Here is a 26324-nt window from a genome sequence, read left to right as displayed (position 1 = left end):
GGGGCGGAGCTGCGTGTGATATCATCACGCCTCCCACGTAATCACGTAAACTGATTGTGACTGCAGTACATAGAAAAGAAGGAAGAGCCCCTAAAGAGCGCTGAAGAAAAACACTGAATACTTTATTCGCAAGATACAAGTTTAATGAGAAGACACGAGGTATAAACGAGACTTTAGATCACTTTGTAACGGAGTTAAAATTGCTGTAGCGAGAAACTTTTAAGTGCCGGGTCTTAGCTAACATTAAATAACGCCGTGGACATCGCAACATCTCACAAAATAGCACAGTCACAGCTCAGAAGCTTCGATGCATGTACTCCGAGCGGCTCACGTCAACTGACTATGAACGCAGTACGCAGAGAAAGCAAGACCTCTAAAGAGCGCGGAGAGTTTTGCTCACGTGAACGTGTCTGCAAAAAGTGGTGTTTCCTGCACTGCAAAAATACTACAAAAGTTGGCCAGCTGGCGCACGCGCGCGTGTGTAGCTGTGCCGGCCTTTGAGACGCTGACTGAGCTTCTGCCTTAAGTGAGAGTAAACGTGTCTGCAAAAAGTGGCGTCTCCTGCCCTGCAAAAGTCGAGCAGCCGGCGCGTGCGCATAGCTGTGCCGGCCTTTAAGACGCTGAATGCATTTCTGCCTTAAGTCAAAGTGAGCACTTTTAATTTTTTTCCTCCTCCTCTTGAGCTATAGCCCAGACTAGTGCAAACACAAGATCCCTTTTCTACACCGCTGCAAACTAATATTAAGGCGCTTCGCACTTTCTTTTGCACGTATACGATTATGAGGTCGTCAGCTCGGATTATGAAGACACGCACAGGAGTGGAGGACCGACAGTGCCATCCCAGCCGGCTAATGGGAGGGACGTCTCACCAGTCTACACAAGACCCACCGCGACTGTCCCCAAAAGGCGCTCATATCGTCAGCGAAGACATCTCTCTATACTATATAAAAGCAAAAGGCAACTTTCCTTTCTTCACACATTTTTTCCTTTTATCCCAAACCAAAGCCTTTCTCTCTTAAAACTGCAGAGGACACAAAACTAATTTTCTTTAATTGCTGGTAATGCCGGTAAGGCACATTACCAGAGGCAGAAATTTGAAAGTTTACATAGAAAATGTAATTTCTATACCACACCCGTCGTGTAGCGCCTTTCAAAAGGGATCTACTACCGAGAGATCATCCATATACATTTTAGCTGCTGTTCGTACTACTTACCTGTTCTTTTACACCGTCTTTAAAATGTAGTTTACTCGAAACCACTCCAGTAATGCTCAATGTAGCTTTACTTCTTAAAACGTTAATGTTTTACTGTTTAATAACTTATAGACTACATTTTATTATTTTTCCCTTGCACTCAGTGACTAAAGCTATACACACACATATAGGCATACATATATATACACATATATATACCTGTGTATATATACACACACACACCTATCTACATTATATATACACACACACATACATACATACATACACACACACACATATATATATAATTTGTGTGTGTGTATGTATGTATGTCTGTGTATATATGATGTAGATAGGTACTGTATGTATATATATATATATATATATATATATATATATATGTGTGTGTATATGTAGATATGTATATATATATTGTAATAAATGAAGAAGAAGACAGCATAAAGGTTTGGGGTTTCCGGCCCCGTATACTGAATTACTCTCCACAGTAAATAAAAATCAGGTCAATACATAAATCAAAACAAATACATATGCACGATGCCGAAAATGGCGTCGGCCATTTATGAAGGAGGAGCCGGAAGTGGAGGAATGCTGGGAAGGAACCGTGGGGGAAGATGGGATCGATGACGTCAGGAGCAATGGAGGAGGAAGGGCAGAAGTAACGTGCTGCGGGAAAATGAGGCTTATGGTGGCAGAGCGTTTTTTCTTCTGTAAGAAAGCAAAGGAGAAAGGTTAGTACCCCGCCACTCCCTGCCGGTGAATGTCTTCCCAAGCCTGTTACGGTCCGTCCGCGGTCTCCTACTCGCACGTGCGTGACAGTATATATATATGAAGATATGTATATATATGTATATATGTATGTATGTATGTGTGTGTATGTGTATATATATATATATATATATATATATATATATATATATATATATATATATATATATATATATATATTTGTAGACTCAAACCGATTATAACAGCAGCACTCCAAGCTGTGAGAAAACACTAAAAAGGAGGCATGTCAGGCGTACATTTTCTGATGCAGCTAGACGAAAACAACTTCGTGACGCTGTGGCCAAATACACAAAACTATTACTCTGACAATCATGTTATGTTATTTTTAAAATGTTTCCTTTTCTTTTTCATAACTTCCTTAAAACACGACTTCGCTGCGAAGTGCGGGTATTTTGCTATATATATATACTAGCAAAATACCCGCGCTTCACAGCGGAGAAGTAGTGTGTTAAAGAAGCAATGAAAAGAAAAGGAAACATTTTGAAAATAACGTAACATGATTGTCAATGTTATTGTTTTGTCACTGTTGTGAGTGATGAGTGTTGTTGTCATATATATATATATAAATATAAATATATATATATATTTACACACACACACAAACATATATATATACATATCTATACATATACACATACATATACATACACACATACATACACACACATATATACACACAAATACATATATATATACATACACACACACATATATAAACATATATATACATATACATACATATCTACATATATACACACACAGCTATTTCAGATCAGTGCAATACGCTGTTTGTTAAAACGGATGACTCCGCTCTTACGCAAGTCTGCGTGGATATTATGAACTATCGATTTGTTCAAGTTCTATTTAAATTTTAAATAGAAGGAATTTTTATTTAGTCGACAGAAATATCTTTGGTAGGAATGGTAAAACAGACAGGAATATTATTCCTGAATAAATCAACTCAAACCTTAAACAACTTATAATATTTTGCTCTCCATAAAAATATATCCTGTCTAAATTATACAAGTTAGAAATAAAGTAAACATTAAAAGAACAAACATTCAAATTTCTTTACTCTTATGTAATTTTATATTTTATAAAAATAAACTTAGATTTTAAATATCCCAAAAGATTTTGCTCTCCATAAAAATATATCCTGTCAAAATTATACAAATTCAAATATGAACATGCTGCATAACAAAACCTAGAAATATAAATAAAATGTGTTCCTTTCAGCAATAACAAATCAAATCATTCAGTTGTCTTTGCTCATATGTCATTTTAGAGCTGGACGCCTGGCATCTTTTTGGCAACAGGTTCGTTTCTGTTTGGTGTGAGGTTCTGTGTTGTGGAGATTCTCAGGATGGATTGCAGGTGCTCATCAGTGAGGCGACTCCTGTGTGCTGTTTTGTTAGTCTTTATCACTGAGAAGAGCTTCTCACACAGATATGTGCTACCAAACATGCACAAGGTTCGAGCCGCATGTAGACGGACTTTTTGTTCTTCAAAGTCACCAAAGCGCCGTGCAAACTCAGTGCGCCAGTTTATCAGCAAAGTGCGATTTGGGAACACCGTAGTGACGACTTGGTTTAACATTACTTGGTAATAGGGAAAGTGGGGCAAGTGGTTGTGTCTCCCATAAAAGCAGCTCAATTGAAATCACTTTGTGATTGTGCACGGTAAAACGTCCGCTGAAGTGTCAGATTCTTATTTAATTCTTCTGCTTTCTGTATCTTCTGCATTGCATTCAGGTCTTTCAGGTTACCCTGATGTTTTGTTTTATATTGCCGTCTTAGATTAAATTCTGTAATTCCAGCCACATTAGCTCCACAAATGAGACACGGGTTCAGTAAACATATACTCAGCCTCCCATCGGTTTTAAAGGCTCTATTTTCAGAATCAACTTTTCTCTTCAGCATCGTGTGAGCTAGCTTCGCAATAACTTGCAGCATCTTAAGGTAGACTTGATTAACGCGTAACTGTTCGGCAAGGCAGCTGAAGCGCTGCATTATGGGATCTGTAGTTTATTGTGTTACCAGCGCTTCATATACCCGGCTTTAATAACAATAATACAGTATATAAAATGATCTCGGGCGGATATAATTACACGCGGGCGGATGTGGCCCGCGCCCTTGAGTTTGACACATATGGACTAAATAGAACTTGAAAAGATATATTTTTCAAATGTGATCGCAATTCAGATAGAGTTGACGCACTACAGCCTGCATGCCTCAATAAGTCATCCTCCCTTGCCCTTACTTTTTACCGCTCATCTAATGAATACACTGAGTATGGCTTTACCAAAACAATCACTGATGGCTAATAAAGTATCCATTATTCGAGTATGTAGATCGGGTTATATATATATACATATATATATACCCGCGTATCGCAGCGAGAAGTAGTGTGTTAAAAAGCTAGAAAAGAAAAGGGAACATTTTAAAAATAACGTAACATGACTGTCAATATACAGTATTTGTTTTGTGAGTGTTACTGAGTGTTGCTGTCATCAAGGATTTGATTATCATTATTTCTTTCAATCAGGTTCGTATTTGTAGGATGTGTTGTGTTCAAGTTACATTCCGTGTTTGTCAATCGCTGTAAAGATGACAGGTTTCATTCATCGATTCGTTTCTTACTGCATCAATAAACAGCTCGTCTTCTTCTTTATCTGAGACCTGACACACTGCATGCACGGTTTTTTACACTGTCTTCCTTTAGCGGACATTGACTTTTTCCAACGTGTGCTTTGTTTCCGCAGTAGCTGGATTTATGAATATGCTTATCAGACGCTTCATATTTTTGCTGCCTTTTCAATTGTGTAATTCGGTTTTGTTCAGCGCTTTGGAACTGTTGCCTTTATCTGTGCACTGCGCCAGTTCACGTGAGCCACTCGTGTACATGCATCGAAGGTTCCCAGCTGTGCTGGTGCCATCTCGTGCTATGTCCATGGCTGTATTTAATGTTACCTTAGTCCTGGCACTTAAAACTTTCTCTCACAGTTTCGCTGAGTTTGTGTCAAACACCACCCTGACCATCTCATCTTCCTCTCCATAAGCACAGTCCTTCACCCGTGAATATTTGCCCGTGGCAGTTTGCTATTGGATTGCCGCTGACGGACGGCCTTATATGGGCAGGCACTAAATTACAAACGCCAGCGCAGCCTGTCTATGAACTTAATTTAAAGTGTAGGTTTACATCGTGCTTTGTTTCCAAGTAGCAGAACTCATGAATATGGTTGTATATGTCACCGCCGCTTCTTATTGTTTCGCTGCCTTCTCAATTATATAATGCATGTTTTCTTCAGCGCTTTTGAGGTCTTCCTGGTTTTCTATGTACTGCGTGATTACGTGGGAGGCGTGATGATGTCACACGAAACTCCGCCCCACGGCGTTGAAGCTCATCTCCATTACAGTAAATGGAGAAAACTGCTTCCAGTTATGACCATTACGCGTAGAATTTCGATATAAAACCTGCCCAACTTTTGTAAGGAAGCTGTAAGGAATGAACCTGCCAAATTTCAGCCTTCCACCCACACGGGAAGTTGGAGAATTAGTGATGAGTCAGTGAGTGAGTGAGTGAGTGAGTGAGTGAGTGAGTGAGTTGCCTTTTATTAGTATAGATATATATATATATATATATATATATATATATATATATATATATATATATATATATATATATATATATATATGACAGCAACACTCATAACAGTGACAAAACAATTACATTGACAATCATGTTACGTAATTTTCAAAATGTTTCCTTTTCTTTTTCTTTACTTCTTTAACACACTACTTCTCCGCTGCAAAGCGTGGGTATTTTGCTAGTTGTTAATAATTAAAGGACACAGTGTTGCTACGCTAGCAAGGATCTAGCACTCCGCTCGCACTGTATGCTTCACTGGGACTGGTGTGAAAGACAGAATAATTAAACATGTACTACGAAGATATTTCAATGTTCCTTAATGGTTTTGAAGAATCGGCGTTATAAGCTTAGAGATGGCTTAACGTCCATTACAGAGCTGATTGTGTGGCAATCGGTTACCTGTAGAAAGAAAAGCAAGGACAGGAATTGGAGGTTAGTACGTTTGAAAGAGACAGTACTGCACAGGGCCACCAAATCCCAGGGGCCGCCACACCAATATATATTGAATATAAAAGAGAAAGAGAAAATAACGACACAGCTAAAAATGCAGCTGCAAATTTCTGTAAAAGTTAAACGCTTGTGTCATGAGCACGAGGCGGCTATGCAGTATCCGCAACGGATGTGGCCATCCGTCATGCATAAGATACCATATTGACATTGGCGGGTGAAGGAGCCACCGATTCTTCCTCTGCCTAGGGCCGCCACGAGCCTAGAGACGCCCCGAGTACTGCTGCTATAAATTATTTCATCTAAGGTCGCGCACAATCACTGCACCATCGTGTTCACATGTTTAATAACGTTATTTTAGTTATTCAGAGAGCTGTAATATCACAAATGTAATGGATTCTGCATTCTGTTAGAGGTAGAGAAAGCCCGGAAGCACGTAGTGATTCACACACATAGAGCACATAGAAGAACACATACAATACAAAGCATTTAACGTGCTACTTTACTTACGATCTGATTTGAGAAACTAGTTAATTAAACGATTTTAAGATGAAGTTTATGATATTCTACTTTAATGTCAAAATAAACTATGTGATTAAAGTGGACATTTCGAGATTGAAGTTGACATTTCGTGCTTTTTCCCCACTGTGTGCCTTTTTTTTTCTCTGTGCCCTAATAAGCTTTCATATGAAACTCAGATGGTGGGCTACAACTCGCCTTTTCACGGTGACTTTGATATCTGACAACTTCTTTTTTATTTAGGGCACTGTGCGACTTTGTGAACTTGAGCTTTCGAGTTTCTCTGACATGCTATGTCAGTCGATCAACTTCCTTTTGTTGTTTATACCACTGTTTAAACCAACAAATAGTACGTTTGTCCTTGCCTCCACTGTGTATTCGCTGAAATTCTTTCATTTTCCCCTCTTGCTTTTGTCATTGTCTTTTCACAGAACGCCAAGCTTAAGGGCTATTTATATTGATTTGAATATTCAAAGAGGCGTAGCTCTGGGAGGAGTTAAGGCAGGACAGCACGAGCGTTACTTTTCACGCTGACCTGGATTTATGTAGTGGAAGAACGCGGAAGTTGGCGAACGCACAGATTCCTGCATCTGGATTTTTTCTGTGTGTTTGCAAATTTCAGCTGTTGTGCTTACATCATGTTATAGTGTGAGTTCTATGCACGGCGTTATGCATGAGGCCCCTGGACTCTCACTGCCTTCGTGCTTGACCTGGTCTTCTTTCTCCCCATCACAGGTGGGCGCACTGTTTCAGTCCACTTCTTTGAACTTTCCACACGTGCTCTGTGCATGTGTCAGTGTTGGCCCACAAGAAATTTTTATAAGTGGGTCTCTGCCTACAAATGGCCAGGAAGTCCTCTCTGGGATGCCACTTGTTGAAACCAGGGGGAATACAGCTCCCCAAACACCCGATATACCAGACACACAGGCACAAGTCCAGCACAATACATGTTCATTTTCAGCTGGGGAGCTCTGTTTCCCTGCCCTCCACGGCACAGCACCAAATAGCACAAACAGACAGTCCTTTCTTCCTTTTCTGTCTTTCTGCCTCCACTCCTCCACTGACAAGTTTTGTCTTCTCCCACCCAACTTTGGCTCGTTCTGTGAGTTAGCTGGCTCCTTTTTAAGCTACACCTGGGAGAACTCCAGGAGGCTCATTAGGGAGGTCTAAAATGACTCCCAGGTGCAGTAGAAGCCCAATGTAGGGCTTTGGAGCTCCTTCAGGTCCCATTGGTGGCATCCCTGGAACCAAAAAGGGCTTAGCAGACCAATACCAAATCACATATAGCCATGTGGGACACAGAGGAGCCATTACACCCCAGGGGGGGCTGCCAAATAGCAGTGTGGGGAAGATAGCACCTTTCACAAACCATCTCCCCCGTCCTTCACTTAAGGAAGCATCCTGGCCGGGTAAAGGCCACCATCCGTCACAGTACATTTGTTTAATTTGTCACTATTTGTTTTTGTCATTATGGTAAATGAAGGTATGTCAATGTTCCTTGAGATTCTATTGCTGTTTTTTGTATTTTTTATTTGTAACTGCTGTGTTTACATCATCCTCCAAATAGGTATTTTTTGTTAAGTAAAGTAAGAATTGCAATCGCTTTTAAAAATAACACTAGAAGTTTTTGTTATTATATTTCTTCCTATTAATCCAAGGTGTAAGAAAGTGCTTTCTCCTCTGAATCATTCAGACATTTTTTTGCAAAACACTAAATATAGCATGTGATTTTTTTGTTTTTTTTTCCAATACTGCCCTGATAAGAGGAAGCTTGAGGGAGTTTGATATCAAACAAATGCAATACTACCATACAGGTAGTCGTCAACTTAAGACCTATGCATCTTATGACTATTCAAGTTACAACTGCTACCATGTCTCATTGGCAAGTGACAGTTCATCTCGATCTCAGTTTGTTATCTGCATCGGTTTCGACTATGTTCAGTTACATTTGTCTTACAATTACAGAAAAAAAAGTCAATTGATTTTGACACAAAAATGAAGGTGATTAAGCAATATAAGGGAGGAAAGAAAGGGAAAGCGATCACATGGGACTTTTAAGTTATTCCATTGTAACCAGTGGAATCCGGTTAACCTCTGATGCTTCTGCATTGTGACTTACGAAGTGCCACTTTATGTAAAGGGGTACTGAAGGGGTAATGAAACCACAATGAACTCCTTTATCTGTTAATGTTTATTATTAAACAGGCTGAAATGTTAAAACAGAAAAAAATATGAGTGCTAAAACTCTGCCGGCACAATTCCTTCCTCTCACAGTTATCACATTGAACACTGGGAGAGGCTCACACTGATGACGTAACATAACACAGACAAAGAAAGATTAAAGGTTTGGCACCCATGTAAGCAACAGTAATAACAAAACAAAATTATAAAATAAAAAATTATATTTACAAAAAAAGGATAGAAAATCTACACAATGTGTTAGGAATGACTTAAGGGACTTATTATACAGTACTATAGATATGGTCAGGTTTGAATACAAATACTGGTCTTTCTTACATACAGATCGATTTACAACCAGTCTGTCAGAACTGGGTAAGTTTACAAATTCCTGTATAGGTAGCTGAAATGCTGAATACTATAGTACACTGCATTTTATGCACCACAAGGAGTAGTAACATTAAGGTTCATATTATAAGATGATCATTTCTGAATTTAAGGAGTGCATTCTTTATGGTATTTATGGTGGGGAAGAGCATCAACATTAAAATGCTTTGTGGAGAGAGTTGAGTTCCATTTGGGAGGTAAGTTGAGCAGCAACAGCACACATCAGTGTTTTAGGCAGTAAGGGAAATATGGAGATAAATCTGTAGTTTTTAGTCATTTAGGTCTAACACTTAAACAGTTCCCCTAAATGACTGACTGGTTTGAAAATTGGTTCAAATAGGATCAGTACCTCCAAGTCTGAGGTCATGGTTTTCAGCCAGAAAACAGTAGAGTGCCTTATCCGAGGTTGAGGATGAGGTACTGTCTCAAGCAGAACACTTTAAGTATCTTGTTCACAAGTGACGGAAGAAGGGAGTGAGATACTGACAAGAGGAGATTGGAGCAGTGTCCTCATTCATTCAGGTGTTGTACAATCAGTCGTGGTGAAAAGATGTCTCAATTTACAGGTTGATCTACGTTCCTACTCAGAGGTGGGTAGAGTAGCCAAAAATTGTACTCAAGTAAGAGTTGTGTTACTTAAAAATAATATTACTCAAGTAAAAGTAAAAAGTAGCCATCCAAAAAATTACTCAAGTAAGAGTAAAAAAGTATTTGGTGAAAAGACTACTCAAGTACTGAGTAACTGTTTGATCATAATAAATTATTTATTTTTTTGAAATGTTGTAATAAGACAGACAAAAATATAAAATAATGTAAAAATTCTGCTATTTCCAAATAAAATAAAAAATGAGTAAAAATAAATAACATCTTTACAAAATAAAGATGCACAAATAACACAAAGTTCCAAATCTCAGTTTTTCACAACAAAGCTTTTAAATCCAATACCTACGGTAAGTAAGATGTATGTTTGAACAGTGCAAACTACTTACAGTGGCAAGATATACTGTACACTGACAGTATAATACTGCATATTCACTTGCTCTCCAAATAGCACAGCTGATAGAAAATAACATTAGAACAAGGCAGCTTGTGCACATACTAGAAGTCTCACTTTACCATGACTGTCTGTGTCTGTGCATGTTTGGTTAAAACGTGCTTGTTCTTCACTCAGTGAAGTGATGGTTAAGCTTCAGCAGGAGTTGGCTCTCAAGGTTCTTGCAGTGAAGCTGTGAGTGTTTAGCAGTGAACAGGAGCCCTGTATGACTTAAAAAGTCTCTCACAGGCTGCAGATGCAGGAAGTTTGTGTGTGGTCATGTGACTGCATAGCTACGTCTGATTGGTGAAATGGAGTCGTGTGATTATTGTTGCTACGTCTGATTGGTGAAACAGTCATGCAGTAGATCCACTGGCGATTTCTTTCTGTCTAAAATATATCTTATCTAATATGTAAATGGAAAAAAGTAACGAGTCAAGCGTTGCCCAATGTAGCGTTTCTTCTTCACAAACAAGTAAAAGTAAAAAGTATGGTGCAGTAAAACTACTCATAGAAGTACAATTTTTTTAAAAAGTTACTCAAGTAAATGTAACGGAGTAAATGTAACTCATTACTACCCACCTCTGTTCCTACCTTCACCCATGTTCATGAGCTATGGATAGTGAATGAAAGAAGTAATTTGGGGAAACAAGCAGCAACAATTAGTTTCCTCCATAGTGTGTCTTAGCTTTTCCTTGGAGATAGGGTGAGGAGCATAGACATTTAGTGAGGTGCTCAAAGTAAAGCCGCTGCTCATCAAAAGGAGCCAGTTGAGGTGGTTCAGGCATCTGATCAGGATGCCCCCTGGACACCTTACTCATGAGGTGTTTTAGGCATGTCCAACTGGGAGGAGACCTCAGGGTAGCGAGCTGACAGGAATAAGGGACTTCTTTAGCATTTTTGCTTAAACTGCTGCCCTCACAGCCCGGTCCCAGATAAGTAGCAGAAAGTGGATGGATGGTTCAAAACATCATGTTGTTGAGACATGCATCTGAGGTTGATTAATGATCATAAATTGGGCCCCCATGAATGTGAGTTAGTCCTGGTATGGGTTGATGCCCAATGCTACAAGTATAGACCCTGAATAGGATTAAGCTGGTTTGAGAATGTTGTAGCATGTTATAATATGTCTTGTTATGTTATGCTGATGAGAGCTAAGCTGTCCAAAAATGACTGTAACTTAGCATGAACAAGATACCATCAGTAACAATGACAGCATGGAAACTCCTTACAAGGATTTAGAAATGTAGCCTTTTTCACTGTGACTCATTCACATACATGTGTACACTGTATGAACTAAGCAGAACAGCAGATCCCCCATGTTTTGATTTTGATAATTGTTTTTTCCACATTAATTGAGCAATAAGGCCTTTCTGTTCTCCTTTCATTACGCCTACTTTACTAAAGTTGCACCATATGGAAATGTGTCAGCAATCTTTAAACCACAGACATTTAATTCCATCATGGAAACTTCTGATTAAACACTTTTTTAAATTCATATACTGTACATTCATCTGGCATTTTTATTGGATCAGTTGTGATCGAATGCCTTTTGACAATGGATTGAGTCTTTTTCATTAGCACTAACCTGATGATTTTTTTTTGTGATATCCATACCAGTATAAAACAAATTGTTACACAAACATTAGCCTTTAAAGCTTATACTTTTCTTGAAAAAAATAGTATCTTACAGCTTTGCAAATTAAGATTATTTTTGTTTCCTATTTGCAGACATACATTAATGGGCTTCTAAAGCTAAGTGAAACTATACTTTTTGTAAAGGGTGAAATTTTTAAAGTTTTTAATCAGGTCACAGGTATGTGATTAGAATTGTTTTCATATTTCTACAATGGCAGTTTGTTATTTGGTTAGTGTTACACAATGGCTGGAAGTGAACCAGAAGGCAAATGCATAACCCACTAGGCTACACTAACTGATATGAAAATTGGGACATTATAAAATATCATCTTGTATATATTTGTTAAATTTCAATCTGAAATTGATAAAAAAAACTCTTGTCATACTGGTACCTATCCCCTTTTGTTGTAAATATTGAATCTTTCACTTCAGTACTTTTCCTGCATAAGGTACTTATCACCATTAGAAAAGATTACTAGTAGACTTCTAAAAGTAAATATATAAAGCTCCAATCAGATATTTTAATCTTATTACTTCCCTGAAATGCCGGACTACTGTACTGTAAATTGACTTCTTGTGTAGTTCCATATCCTTACTACAAGTGGACAGAAAGATAGATCTGCAAACCCCAGAGTTTTGGCTTTCACTGCTTACTGTAGAAACAAATAAGATGTACTGAAAGCAAACCTCAGAAGAATGCTAAGATTCTCTGCCGTTTTCTTAGCAAGCTCACTTCTATCTTTGATTTTTGTTTTGCTTTAACATTTTGATTGGTAGTTAATTCCCACCTCTTCTTTATGGCTTTCATGGGATAGTTTCTAATTCAGTATTAAACTATTCTCTTAAACCGACTATACTAGCTGAATGAAATGTGATCCATTTCTGGATTACTATGTGCATTTCTGGTCATCATGCTGCAAAGAAAATAAACAGCACTGTAAGCTGTGCTGAGATTAGCGAGTCATAACAAGCTAAGGGAACTGAACTTTACAAAGCAGTTTAGCTTGGAACATAGTCCAGATCTTCAAAAATAATAAAGGCTTTGATAAATTTGATCTAAAATAAATTTTCTTGCCTTCAAGTCTTCATAATATTTGATTGCCCTCAAATGAATCATGTACTTTTAGGTTGCGAGGGAGACTGAGGAAAGCTATGTTCAAGGAAATAATCAGTAACAAGTTCTTTACAGGTCAAGTCATAGGAAACGGGACTAAATCACCAAGTTGTACAACTAAAGCAGACATCCTTCTTTTTGAAAAACTGAGAGGTTGCAAAATTGAGATACAGTCATGGCCAAAATTATCAGTACCCCTGGAATTTTCCCAGAAAATGCACCATTTCTCCCAGAAAATTGTTGCAATTACAAATGTTTTGGTATACACATGTTTATTTCCTATAACAACACAAAAAACAGAGAAACAAAGCCAAATCTGACATTTTACACAAAACTCAAAAACCGGGCTGGACAAAATTATTGGCACCCTCAACTTAATATTTGGTTGCACGCCCTTTGGAAAAAATAACTGAAATCAGGTGCTTCCTATAACCATCAACAAGCTTGTGACACCTCTCAACTGGAATTTCCGACCACTCTTCTTTTGCAAACTGCTCAAGGTCTCTCAGATTTGAACGGCACCTTCTCCCAACAGCAATTTTGAGATTTCTCCATAAGTGTTCAATCGGATTTAGATCCGGACTCATTGCTGGCCACTTCAGAACTCTCCAGTGCTTTGCCTTCAACCATTTCTGGATGCTTTTAGATGTATGTTTGGGGTCATTGTCCTGCTGGAACACCCATGACCTCTGACGCAGACCCAGCTTTCTGACACTGGGCCCTACATTGCACCCCAAATATCTTTTGGTAGTCTTCAGATTTCATGATGCCTTGCACACAATCAAGGCATCAAGTGCCAGAGGCAGCAAAACATCCCCAAAACATCTTAGAACCTCCACCATGTTTGACTGTATGTACTGTGTTCTTTTCTTCATAGGCCTCATTCCTTTTTCTGTAAACAGTAGAATGATGAGCTTTACCAAAAAGCTCTACCTTGGTCCCATCTGTACACAAGACATTCGCCCAGAAGGATTTTGGCTTCGTCAAGTACATTTTGGCAAACTCCAGTCTGGCTTTTTATGTTTCTGTGTCAGCAGTGGGGCCCTCCTGGCTCTCCTGCCATAGTGTTTCATTTCGTTCAGATGTTGACGGATAGTTTGAACTGACACTGTTGCACCCTGAGTCTGCAGAACAGCTTGAATATGTTTTGAAGTTGATTGGAGCTGTTTATCCACCATTCGGACTATCCTTCGTTGCAGTCTTTTATAAATTTTTCTCTTCCGTCCACATCCAGGGAGATTAACTACAGTGCCATGTGTTGTGAACTTCTTGATTGTGTTGCGCACAGTGGACAAAGGAACATGAAGATCTTTGGGGATGGACTTGTAGCCTTGAGATTGTTGATATTTTTCCACAATTTTTGTTCTCAAGTCCTCAAGACAATTCACTGCTCTTCTTTCTGTCCTCCATGCTTAGTGTGGCACACTCAGACACACAACAGAAAGGTTGAGTCAACTTTTCTCCATTTTAACTCACTTCAGGTGTGATTGCTATATTGCCAGGACCTGTTTCTTGCCACATGTGAGTTCAAACGATCATCATATGTTTGAAATACGATTTACCCACAATTTTGAAAAGGTGCCAATAATTTTGTCCGGCCCATTTTTGGAGTTCTGTGTGACATGATGTCAGTTTATTTCTGGGAGAAATGGTGCATTCCAGGGGTGCCAATAATTTCGGCCATGACTGTAGATAAGCTATTCAAAGATGATGTGTAAATAAAACATTTTCATATTATTATTATTTTTATTAAATAGTAATCTCCTTTGTAAATTTCCTAGCCTGTTTTGATTGTTTACTATATTTTATATATTTTAAACATTGACAGTTCCAATTGTAATATTATTACTTAGTTGATGAAGAATTCTTAATTTTAACATTCTAGGAATGTTAATTCTAATTTCTTTATTAAGTATGACTGAAGACAGAATCCATGTACAAAATAACGGCAATGTATCCTAAATTACATTTACTTCTATATAGATAGACATCCTGTGTATTTGCATATGCATGCTTATGCTGTAGAGTGTCTCTCGTAAGAATACATACTGGTCTTGCACTCCACATGGTTAAAGCATGGGAATCCTCTATGTTATTTTACAGCCCTAGTCAAACTTCTGTCTGCCTCTGTCCACACTTCAAGTTCAGAGGCATACAGATAGTAGAGGGATGAGGGTGATGACCCCAGTACCTCTGAATCATCTTTCCCAGTGAGGCCTGTTAAAATGAAAGTATGGTGCACACAATCTAAATGAATGCTGTAAGGGTCAATCAGTGTACATCATCCCTGGCTTCTCTTATATTGCTGATGTTTTGTTTCTTGTCTTCTATTTTTTAACCACATAAAAAGATTTTCTTTGTCTACCATGTTCATTGTTTCTGTGAACGTTCTCTTTGAACATGCCCTCTCTTTGTATTGACTAATACCTGGCTTTGCAATGTTCTTTAGGTAGGGGGGTGTGAAAACACCTTCTACCTATATGAGTGGTAACATTTTTGTGTTCCACTGTGAAAACATTATCTTTTTGGTGTTAGATGCTTATTCATTTTTCTCAAATTAACCTGAGACAGTGTCCATAACACTGAGGCCCTGAACAAAGGTAGGTTGTGACATCTAGCCTAATGTGCGAGATGTCATATGCTGCCAGTACCTTTTTTGCCAAGCTGTAGATGTGAAGTAATCTCTGTGTTTTCTACACTTTGAATTTTCGCCAGCTTTGGAAAGCAGAGCAGCTGAGAACAGAGCTAGCCTTGCCTTTTGATTTTCATACTGTGGAAAAGGTCTTTTGATGTCTCCTGTAGCAGCACTGTCAAACTCCGCCAGCATCTTTCAGGCTGAGATAACTGGATTTTTTGTTCCTGATGCCAACAACAAAGAAAACACTGTCTCTTAATCTGTGTTTAGTGTACTTTGATTACAACCACAGACCTATCAAGTAATTTGAAGCTGCAGTGATTTCAGAGGAAGTCACTCTCACAGACCAATGAATAGTACCTTCCTATTATTTTGGGGACATACAATTAGCCTATTTAAAGTAATTCAATATAGTAAGGTTTGTTGTGCAGAAAGGGGAAAATACCAAAAATGAAGAGCCTTAGGTTTCCTGATTTTAATTCAATGACTAAAATGGCAAAAGGATGTCAGGATCTCATTGTAAACAAGATCAGATGCTAGAGGGTCTGTTCATGCCATTTCTGAAGATTTAAACATCTTAACGCCAGAAGAACAAACCAAGTATAGGTATTAAAAATTAGATGACCTGGTCTGTACAGAATCCTAAACTGTTAGTACCATTTCCCTTTATTTTAGGGAAAGTATATGCATAGCAAATAATTTTAATGTAGAGTCAAAATAGGTTAGTGATAAGGTATTAAATTGTATAGAACTCTGTGGTAGTAACACCTTTCATTGCCTACTGTTGTTACTTGAAAATCTTTAAAGAGTATCCATTAGAACTGCCTCTAGAAAATTTTGTTTCAGATGGAACTCATCATAATAATTCAACTATCGAAGTGGCTAAATGGGCAACTGAATCGGAATGTAACACTGTAAACCTCTACTCCCAGCCTAGCTGAACATTGACAACCCAAGGTTGTCAAATGAAGGAGTTCAAATGCACTTTCAAGGCCTACTTTTCAAAAGGCCAAATTCAAAAGATCACATAACAGGCTGAGAATCCCTTATTACACATCATGACTTATCAAGTGGCTTTTCACTGGAGTCTGACTGGCTCTTTAGTGAAGTAGACAAATGACGTCAACAGAAGAAGAAGAAACCAGGCTGCTTCCGAGGTGAACTGTCTAATCTTTCTGTACCAAGGTGCTTTAAGAGCTAGACTCCTGAGCCATCTAAAGTTAGATATATAACCTTGGTGAGTTTCATTTTCGTTTCAAGTGACCAAGAGAATCCAGGTGCAAGGTACAAGACACACATATGCACTTTCCATTTATTACTATCAATTTCAACCTGAAAGCCACACAAATGCTGGACGAACTAGGAATCATTACAGGATGTCGCAGAAATTGAACTGGGGCCCAACAGCTTTTTTGTCTTAGTTTGAACTGACATGTTTGCTTTATAAAGTGCCTTGTCAACCCAGAGATATGCAGGTTACATAGATTGGAAATGCTAAATTATCCCTATATGTGTGAGGTGTGAGTTACTGAATGAGAACTGCTGTGGACAGGTGCCCTCCCCAGAGTTGGGTCCTGCCTTATGCATAATGTTGATGTCACAAACTCAAGCTGCAAGTCAGTTTGATGATTAATAAAGTAATAGTTGTTTTTGTACACAAGAACTCTACAGATGCCTGAATATCTGAAGAAGAGTAATTGTGCTGTTTCTAGATGGCGAAGACGCAGAACTCATCAAAATATTGTAGTGGACCTAAAATGAGCAGTTCACGCTAGAGATGTAACCCTCAATTTTTAGTGTTCTAAAGCTGATCTTTGTAGAGGATTTTCCAGAATTCCCATGCAATGATGTGCAAGCCAACAACAACAATTCCATTAAATGTCCATTTGCAGCTAAGTACAGTGCAATCGGAAAATATTCACAGCGCATCACTTTTTCCACATTTTGTTATGTTACAGCCTTATTCCAAAATGGATTAAATTCATTTTTATTCTCAGAATTCTACACACAACACTCCATAATTTCAATGTGAAAAAAGTTTATTTGAGGTTTTTGCAAATTTATTAAAAATAAAAAAACTGAGAAATCACATGTACATAAGTATTCACAGCCTTTGCTCAATACTTTGTCGATGCACCTTTGGCAGCATTTACAGCCTCAAGTCTTTTTGAATATGATGCCACAAGCTTGGCGCACCTATCCTTGGCCAGTTTCGCCCATTCCTCTTTGCAGCACCTCTTAAGCTCCATCAGGTTGGATAGGGAGCGTTGGTGCACAGCCATTTTAAGGTCTCTCCAGAAATGTTCAATCGGATTCAAGTCTGGGCCCTGGCTGGGCAACTCAAGGACATTCACAGAGTTGTCCTGAAGTCACTCCTTTGATATCTTGGCTGTGTGCTTAGGGTCGTTGTCCTGCTGAAAGATGAACCATCACCCCAGTCTGAGGTCAAGAGCACTCTGGAGTAAGTTTTCATCCAGGATGTCTCTGTACATTGCTGCAGTCAAATTTCCCTTTATACTGACAAGTCTCCCAGTTCCTAGAACTGAAAAACATCCCCACAACATGATGCTACCACCACCATGCTTCTCTGTAGGGATGGTGCCTGGTTTCCTCCAAACATAATGCCTGGCATTCACACCAAAGAGTTCAATCTTTGTCTCATCAGACCAGAGAATTTTGTTTTTCATGGTCTGAGAGTCCTTCAGGTACCTTTTGGCAAATTCCAGGCGGGCTGCCATGTGCCTTTTACTAAGGAGTGGCTTCCGTCTGGCCACTCTACCATACAGGCCTGATTGGTGGATTGTTGCAGAGATGGTTGTCCTTCTGGAAGGTTTCTAGTCTCTCGACAGAGGACCTCTGGAGCTCTGACAGAGTGACCATCGGGTTCTTGGTCACCTCCCTGACTAAGGCCCTTCTCCCTCGATCGCTCAGTTTAGATGGCCGGCCAGCTCTAGGAAGAGTCCTGGTGGTTTCAAACTTCTTCCACTTATGGATGATGGAGGCCACTGTGCTCATTGGGACCTTCAAAGCAGCAGAAATTTTTCTGTAACCTTCCCCAGATTTGTGCCTCGAGACAATCCTGTCTTAGAGGTCTACAGACAATTCCTTTGACTTCATGCTTGGTTTGTGCTCTGACATGAACTGTCAACTGTTGGACCTTATATAGACAGGTGTGTGCCTTTCCAAATCATGTCCAATCAACTGAATTTACCACACAGGTGGACTTCAATTAAGCTGCAGTAACATCTGAAGGATGATCAGGGAAAACAGGATGCACCTAAGCTCAATTTTGAGCTTCATGGCAAAGGCTGTGAATACTTATGTACATGTGATTTCTCAGTTTTTTTATTTTTAATAAATTTGCAAAAACCTCAAGTAAACTTTTTCATGTTGTCATTATGTGGTGTTGTGTGTAGAAATCTGAGGAAAAAAAATGAATTTAATCCATTTTGGAATAAGGCTGTAACATAACAAAATGTGGAAAAAGTGATGCACTGTGAATACTTTCCGGATGTACTATAAATGTAAATGTGCAATGAATCTAAATTGGCTACTTTTATACACTTCATTATCTAATCGTTGAGAAATATTGAGTAGTAATATATGGTTAATAGAGTCAGATTCCTTATGTGAGTTATTATGATATGGATACTGAGCTGATAAGTAAACTCGGTTTCATTAATATACTAAGACTCACATTCCGAAATCAGGTGATGTTTTTTTCATCTCTATACACTGTGACTTTCTTTCATCCCATCAATAAGTAGTTTCATGCAATAAATGTTTTAATATTACGGATACAATGTATGAGAAAGCCTTCTGGACAAGTTATGCGATAAGTATTGGCCATGTAAGTTCAAAGAGAGTGTGACAGTTGCTTTTTGGGAATAATTTTATGATGCCATTCACAATCTCCTGAACAAAAAATGTGATCTGCAATCAATGCATCATTGTCGAATCTAACAATCTGTGCTGGTATCTGGAAGGTTACCAGTTCAAATCCTGGTACTACCAGAATGGATCCTATTCCATTGGGCCCTTCCATTGGGGCCAAGTCACTTAACCTGAAAATTGCTCCAGAGTGCTATACAATGGCTGACCCTGCACTCTGACCCGCAAAAAGACAGTTTCCCCTTGGGTATTAACAAAGTATAACCATTCCAAAAAATGTACTGTTATACCTGGATGTGTTATTTTACTTTATAATGCTAGTGTGGGCATGGAAGAAAACCCAGATTGAGCTCAAAACTACAGTCTCAAAAAAACATATACTTCCCTTTGTATTTATGTTCAATCTACTCCAAAGATAGGCATATCCACCAATTAGGAACCACTGTGCTAAAGGAAAATAAGACTTAAATTTCAGCTTTCAAATCTCTATTAGTTCAGCACATGTTATCATTTTCAGTAAATATTTAGTTTTATTTATCACTTTTACATCAGGATGTTTCCATAATTAAAGATGTATTTAAAAAAGACTCTCATACTATAACAGTTACTGTATATTAATAGGAACTGAACCTCTTCATTGTTTCATTTCAGTCTTGTAATTTTCAACAATCTGTAGTGTTTAAGAGGACACACATTTATTAACATATTTTTACATTTTAGCCTTTGATTTGTGTTATTCAAAACAGACAGTCTTTTGGATTTTTCAAATACAGATACAGTGATAAACGCTGTTGTTGCATCAGTTTTGAATAATTATTATTTATTTTTATAGGATGGTATTCTGTCAGTTCAGGATGTCGATGCTGTGATGTCAGAAGGGCTAGGAATGCGTTACGCATTTGTTGGTCCAATGGAGACTGTTCATCTCAATGCCGAAGGTATTTCCACTAAACTACATTATAAAATCATAACTTAGTCACAGTTTATTTTCTGTCCTTGTTAAGCTGTAGTGGACTGGATTTGAGATAATGCAAGTGATGACTATATTAAAAGAACTGTTGATGCCTAACCAGATCTCCTCAGATGAACAGATACATGCTACTGGTGTCTTTATTTATTTATCATTTACTAAACGGCAGGCTAGGCCTTAAACCTAAGCATAAAGATATTTTCATTTAACAAAAAGCTGTGTTACAGTATGCTATGTACCAAGAAGTTTGTCGAAACAATTATTCATTACATTTGATCCTGTTGTTCTTAATGCTATACTGATTAATTGATAAATATTCAAAGAATTATTTCAGCTGAAGTACAAATTATTTAGTTAATCAGCATAAGGTAAAACAATGTTTTCATTGAAAAAACAAGAGATGCCATTTGTTATATTAGATTTATAGGACACTATTTAGTGAGTAGTAGCACATTAGTTTGTGTTACCACTTTAGATTGTAATAGCAGTAACATTTTTTACATTCCAAGTTTAACATGGATATTAGCTTAACTGGTCTTACATAAACGATTTTGAGTATGCTGCATGAGGCAGTCCAGGACTGGCTGCGGCTTTGCCTTCTAAGTAGCCCAAAATTCAGAAAGTTTGTTCAGAAAATGGATGGATGATTTTAGTATGTTTGTAAATACAAATACAAAGATGTTTGAGTTAACTGTTGATGCTATGTTCTCGTGAATGCCCTTCAATGTGGCAGTTTCTAGGGGGGCAGTTTGTAGACAACAGTACTGCTCAGATTTGCACATTTTGTTTTATAAAATTAGGGGGCTCTGCCCCCTGCTCGCTTCGCTCACCCACCCTCGTGTTTGGTTTACCAGATATACAATTTAAAGAGATTGTTATTTTCATGGGAATTGTTACATATGCATTATTTTCACTTTTACTTTGAAAACTTTTGTAAAAACAATACTTGTCCTTTATTACCGGTCCCGTGCATGGTGACATCTCTTTCTCGCCAGACGTATAATGCTGCTCACGTTGTGATGGGAGGAGGACGGCTGAACACACGCTAAGGATATGCCGTCGGATCATCTGCTGTCTTTCTGCTGCTTGTGAGCTGCCTGTTCTGCTTGTCTCATTGTTTTAAGAGCTGGGGACACATTATGCTTGTCTGCCAAAAGCAATCCAACAACTGCTAGGTTAGATGTCTGTGGACTTGTTTTAAATGATGGCTCACTGCCTTGTCCCGCCGGTTGTATTTAAATCTCTTTCTTGCAGGACGTAAAACGCTGCTCGCGTTGTGAAGGGGGGAGGATGGCAGCTGCTGTTGTGCTGCCCTTCGATCTTTTTAACGCCTGTACAGCCGCTGTCCTTTTTGCCACTTCCTGTCTCTGCTGCTCGCATTGTGGTCGCTTCTCCGTGATCATAAATATACACCTGACCAAATTGTGTTTTCTTTGAAATCAAACTTGTCGTTGCTTTAACTGTTGCGGGACCACAGATTCTCATAGCATATAGTCTATTATTGTGTAAATCTACGTTTTGTGCATTGAATGATGCGAATGCGAAGAGTCTTTGTTTTCTGATCTTTGCCTTTTATTTTTGACCTCGCTTTGTCCTGCCATTTTTTCAATTACACCTGGTCCTGATGATTAATTTCCTTTTGTTTGTGCTAATGCAATCTTTTTGTCATCGACGTTTCATTTTGTAATGTATTGTCCTTTATATGCTTTATATGCACTGAGACCCCTGTATCTGTGTGTGCTGCGTGCCTTTACACTACTGATTTTTTTTGCTGGCCATGCTCTGATATTAATTGTAAGTAGGGCGTGTCTTGCAAGAATCTTATGTTCAATATCCCCGCATCTTTTATTTGTTTTCCGTGATCTTAACGTGAAGATCATGTATCGTCTCCTAGTCATTTCCTCCCACAGGATTTTTTTTTATAATAGAGAGATAGTACAGCCAGAAAATGTATTTTTGAGGTTGAATTGTATTTGAAGCAATGTGATACACTCTTAATGCATTTAGTTTGCATTATATTTTCATGAAAAAATGTGAGCTTATCTTTAATTGCTTTTTGTATGTACCAAGTAGCAAATTAACAGCAATCTCAAGCGTCTACAGAATAGTGGACAACAAATTCACATGAATTAAATGAAGAGGAAAGATGAGACTTTACAAGTGGTATCTTGGAAAACTCATGAATGCAACATAACACACAATCCAGAGATAGAAGTATTTTAAGGTCTCAGCTATTTGAAACTGTTGCATCATCAAAAACCTGATTTCTGTCACTGATTCTCCTTTAATGTCTTTGTAAAATAGGAAAAAATCTTTGAATGAATATAGTTTAAAATTTAAAATGTGAACTGAATATTAATCTATTAACAGTGCTTTTGCCCTGTGGTTTACTAATATGTGTGTGTTTATTTTAAATGATGTATCTAATTTTCTGTACAATAACAGGGCTTCAGCAGTACTTTCAACAGTATGGAGAAGGAATAAAGCGAGTCTTGTCATCTTTTGGACCTGTTCCAGATTTTTCTGATGAGGAGCTAAAGAAGATTGACCAGGTCAAATGCAAAGAGACTTTTGTTTGTTAAACTTTTTTTTTTTTTGCTTGATATCATTAGTTGACCTTGTTCTGTTGTTGAGTGCAGCATAGTGGCAAAGCAAAACAGCACTGCTGCCCCACAGATCTGGCATTCTGGGTTTGAGTCCCACACCCTGTCATTGCCAATTTGGAGGCTGCACATTCTCGTCATATCTGCGTCACTGATTCCATACTAATCCTGTGTGGGTGTGTGCATGAATGGGCCCTGAAGTCAACTGGAGGCTAGTCCAGGGCTATTTCTTTACCTAAAACCCCCTGAAATCCTATATTTGATTAAGCAGGTTTGGAAATATTAAGCTATGTTTTTCAACAGTTATATTTTTATATTCTCTACATATACATTAGGAAAATGTATAGTAAACAAAATTAGTGGTATAGTCAAAATTTTAATTTCAAGTTTTCAATGTATTTATATTTCAGGCATTCATGAATGTAGTGTCAGGTTGTGAGTTTGTTGACATGATTACTTTAAAAGAAATCTTTGAATGTGAATGTAACTTAGAAAGTTTAAATCACTCCATTAGATTTTGCAGTTTAAATATAATTGCACAAGCCATAGCTTCTTATGTTCTATAGAATATAGGAAAGTTTTGTGACCCAAAGTTACAAAGTGTGTCAAATGTTCAAAATCACAGATTTATGAGAGGAAAGTCTTGTATGGAACAGTTTCGTTTTCTTTTGTTTTAAACATCAATATTTTCCATCAGTATTTGTAAAGTGTAAACTTTTTTTTAAGTGACTAGATCATTAACCAGAAGTTTAGACCATTAATTGAATTTAATTTTCCTTTTTCTGTTTTATAGGAAATGTGCAACTGGGTCCCATGTGATCCCCAAAATTTGGCTGCTAGGAGGGAGCGAAGAGATCGTTACATCCTTGGCCTTAGCCAACTTAAAAGCAAAGAACCTTAGTGAAGACAAAGTAGAATCTCTTGACAATGAGCCTCAAGCCCTGTTGTGCTGTGCTGTTGAAAACTTAGGGATGGAAACCAGTTTGTTTTTTTTTAATTCGTAAAGCTCTAGTATGCCTTTACCTCATGATTAAGCCTACTGACAAAGTCACTAATATACTTAGTTTTAAGGTAGTGCAGGTGGACAAAATTAATTTTGAACTCAAAAGACAAATCAAGAATTACTGCTTGGTCAAGGTTATAAATTTAAACTACCATACATTTTGTATATCTCTAATTCAAAAATCATTTATGATCCTTAGTTATAAATTAGAACATTTAATAATGTTTGTTCATCTCTTCACAGTTTAAAACCCTTTTAAGTTAAATGTGTGTTCATTACTGCCAGTAAATAAAAAAAGTATTTTCTTCTAAAACAGATTTATTTTTCTATTTCACAGTCAACAGCGAGGAATTGTTAATTGTGGCACTCCCACCTACAGCTTAGTTGTCCTCCCTGAGAGAGCAGTAGTGGAACACAAACCTGAGTGATTCTTTACTGGTGATATCTGGGGGCTTCTCTGAGATCACTCAGCGTAGGGGTGAGTGTAACAGGAGGGCAAGGGCAGTGGAGGCTAAGAAAGAGTGAACTTGCCACTGTTAAATATGATGCCCTCCCAAGGTCCAGGTTACTTGGTTGAGATGGGGGAGATCTGTTACTGCTCAGCTGGATAATCCCTCACTTCCAACTCGGGAGGATGTTTGCTTGCAGCACACTATTGCCGTCTTAGTGAGATTGACTAGCAGTGAGTGGGAATGTCACACTGAGCAATTCCTTACCAGTAACAATGACCCCTCACATTATTAAGCCACTCGGAGCACTAAATAAGCCACCAAACAAGATAACTTCAGTATAACCTTCCTCCCTTTTAAATGTCCAGGACCATAGGGATTCTGATCCAGTTTTAGTTGCTGTGGTATATTGTTAACATTATATCTTCATCTTGTTTTGAACTATGACAGGATATTTCTCCAAGAATCACTGAACAGCTTCCAGAATCTAAGATGATACAGTGTGAGAATGTATGAAATTCAAGTAGTAAGGTTTATCTATCAAACATGTGGAAAGTTGTCTGTTTTGTGCATTGTCCCATAGCAATATTAGTGAATATTGTTCTTGACTGTTCCACAAATTCAGACATGAAGAGAATATCTGATACTTTATATAATCAATGAAGGATTATCAAAACATTGAAAATGTGGGCCAGTCACACTGAACATGTTCATCTTAAAAATATACAGTGCTTTCACAATTTGAAAAATAAAAATGACTGAACATGCATATTGACCTTATTTTCTTATAGGTTCATTTTTCTCTGAAAAATAAAAAAAGAAAGTCCAAAAAAGAAAACTTTCGACTGCCAAACATTCATCAGCTCTGTTTTTGTGTGTGGCATTCATTTTACAAATGTGTAACAGTGAGCCTTTGAGAAAGTACCAAAGTGCACAGACTGCCGCCAGGAGAAACTCAAGGGATCAAATGATTTCTTTCAGCTCTCCGTCTCCTATAATCCACTTAAAGGCAGATCTAGCACTTGAACTTGGAAACCTGGGTTTCTATAAGTGTGTCATTTATGAGAAAACTTACTCACTGCTCTGACTTCTTAGAACATATCTACTTATTCCAGTTGTATATTTTTATTGTTTCTTTATATTTTCCTCCACAAGTCTCATTTTTCTCAGTCTCTGGTTATCCTGTTTTTGCAAATTGAATTTCCCATACCTGTTTTTTTACATTGATAAAAACTTCTATTAATAATTTTGCATTTACCTTGTCATATACTGTATCACCCTTTGTATTTTCACATATGCTAATCATGTGTGCCTATATAAGACAACAGACTGTTTTGGCATTTTTGCAGAAGAGCACTAAATGCAAACATCCTAAACACCACTTAATCCACTTCAGAACCTATCTTGGCAGCACTGAACACGAGGTGAGAAACAACCCTGGATCAGACACTGGGCAATCACAGGGCACATGTACTTGGTGGAACTGTGGGCAGTTTAGAGTTCCCAGTTAACATACAGTCATTTAAAAATGTAAGTGCACTCCATGAAATGTTTTTTAACATATGTGGGTATATCAAGATCTTCATTTAAGCAGTATTTTTAGATAAAGTTGATGTAATTGAAAAGCAAACAATATTTGACTTTGCAAAAAATGCATTAAAAGGAAAAATGAACTGATATGCCATTTCCGTCTGTGGAAAAAGTAAGTACATAATTATAGTCACAATAGTCTGCTGGAGTGGATGAAAGTGAAAATGCTTGTGTGCTGTATTTTCTTTAAAAGTAGCACTGTAACTGAAGTGGCAGACG

General features: G+C 37.9%; 1 protein-coding gene across 1 annotated transcript in view; it reads left to right on the top strand.

Annotated features, from left to right (window-relative positions):
* The window catches only part of cryl1 (crystallin, lambda 1), a 158752-nt gene extending 132974 nt beyond the window's left edge, over window positions 1-25778 (top strand). The window contains exons 6-8 of the mRNA XM_039744005.1: window positions 20323-20428; window positions 22906-23012; window positions 23857-25778. Coding sequence (XP_039599939.1) covers window positions 20323-20428; window positions 22906-23012; window positions 23857-23964 — 321 coding nt within the window. The 3' untranslated portion in view covers window positions 23965-25778. The remainder of the gene's footprint in view (window positions 1-20322; window positions 20429-22905; window positions 23013-23856) is intronic.
* Window positions 25779-26324: the final 546 nt, after the last annotated feature.

Source organism: Polypterus senegalus, chromosome 2 (genome assembly GCF_016835505.1).
Source record: "Polypterus senegalus isolate Bchr_013 chromosome 2, ASM1683550v1, whole genome shotgun sequence".
In the NCBI taxonomy this organism is placed as follows: Eukaryota; Metazoa; Chordata; class Cladistia; order Polypteriformes; family Polypteridae; genus Polypterus; species Polypterus senegalus.
The sequence above is the reverse complement of the archived record's forward strand: the minus strand, read 5'-3'. Positions and strand labels throughout refer to the sequence as shown.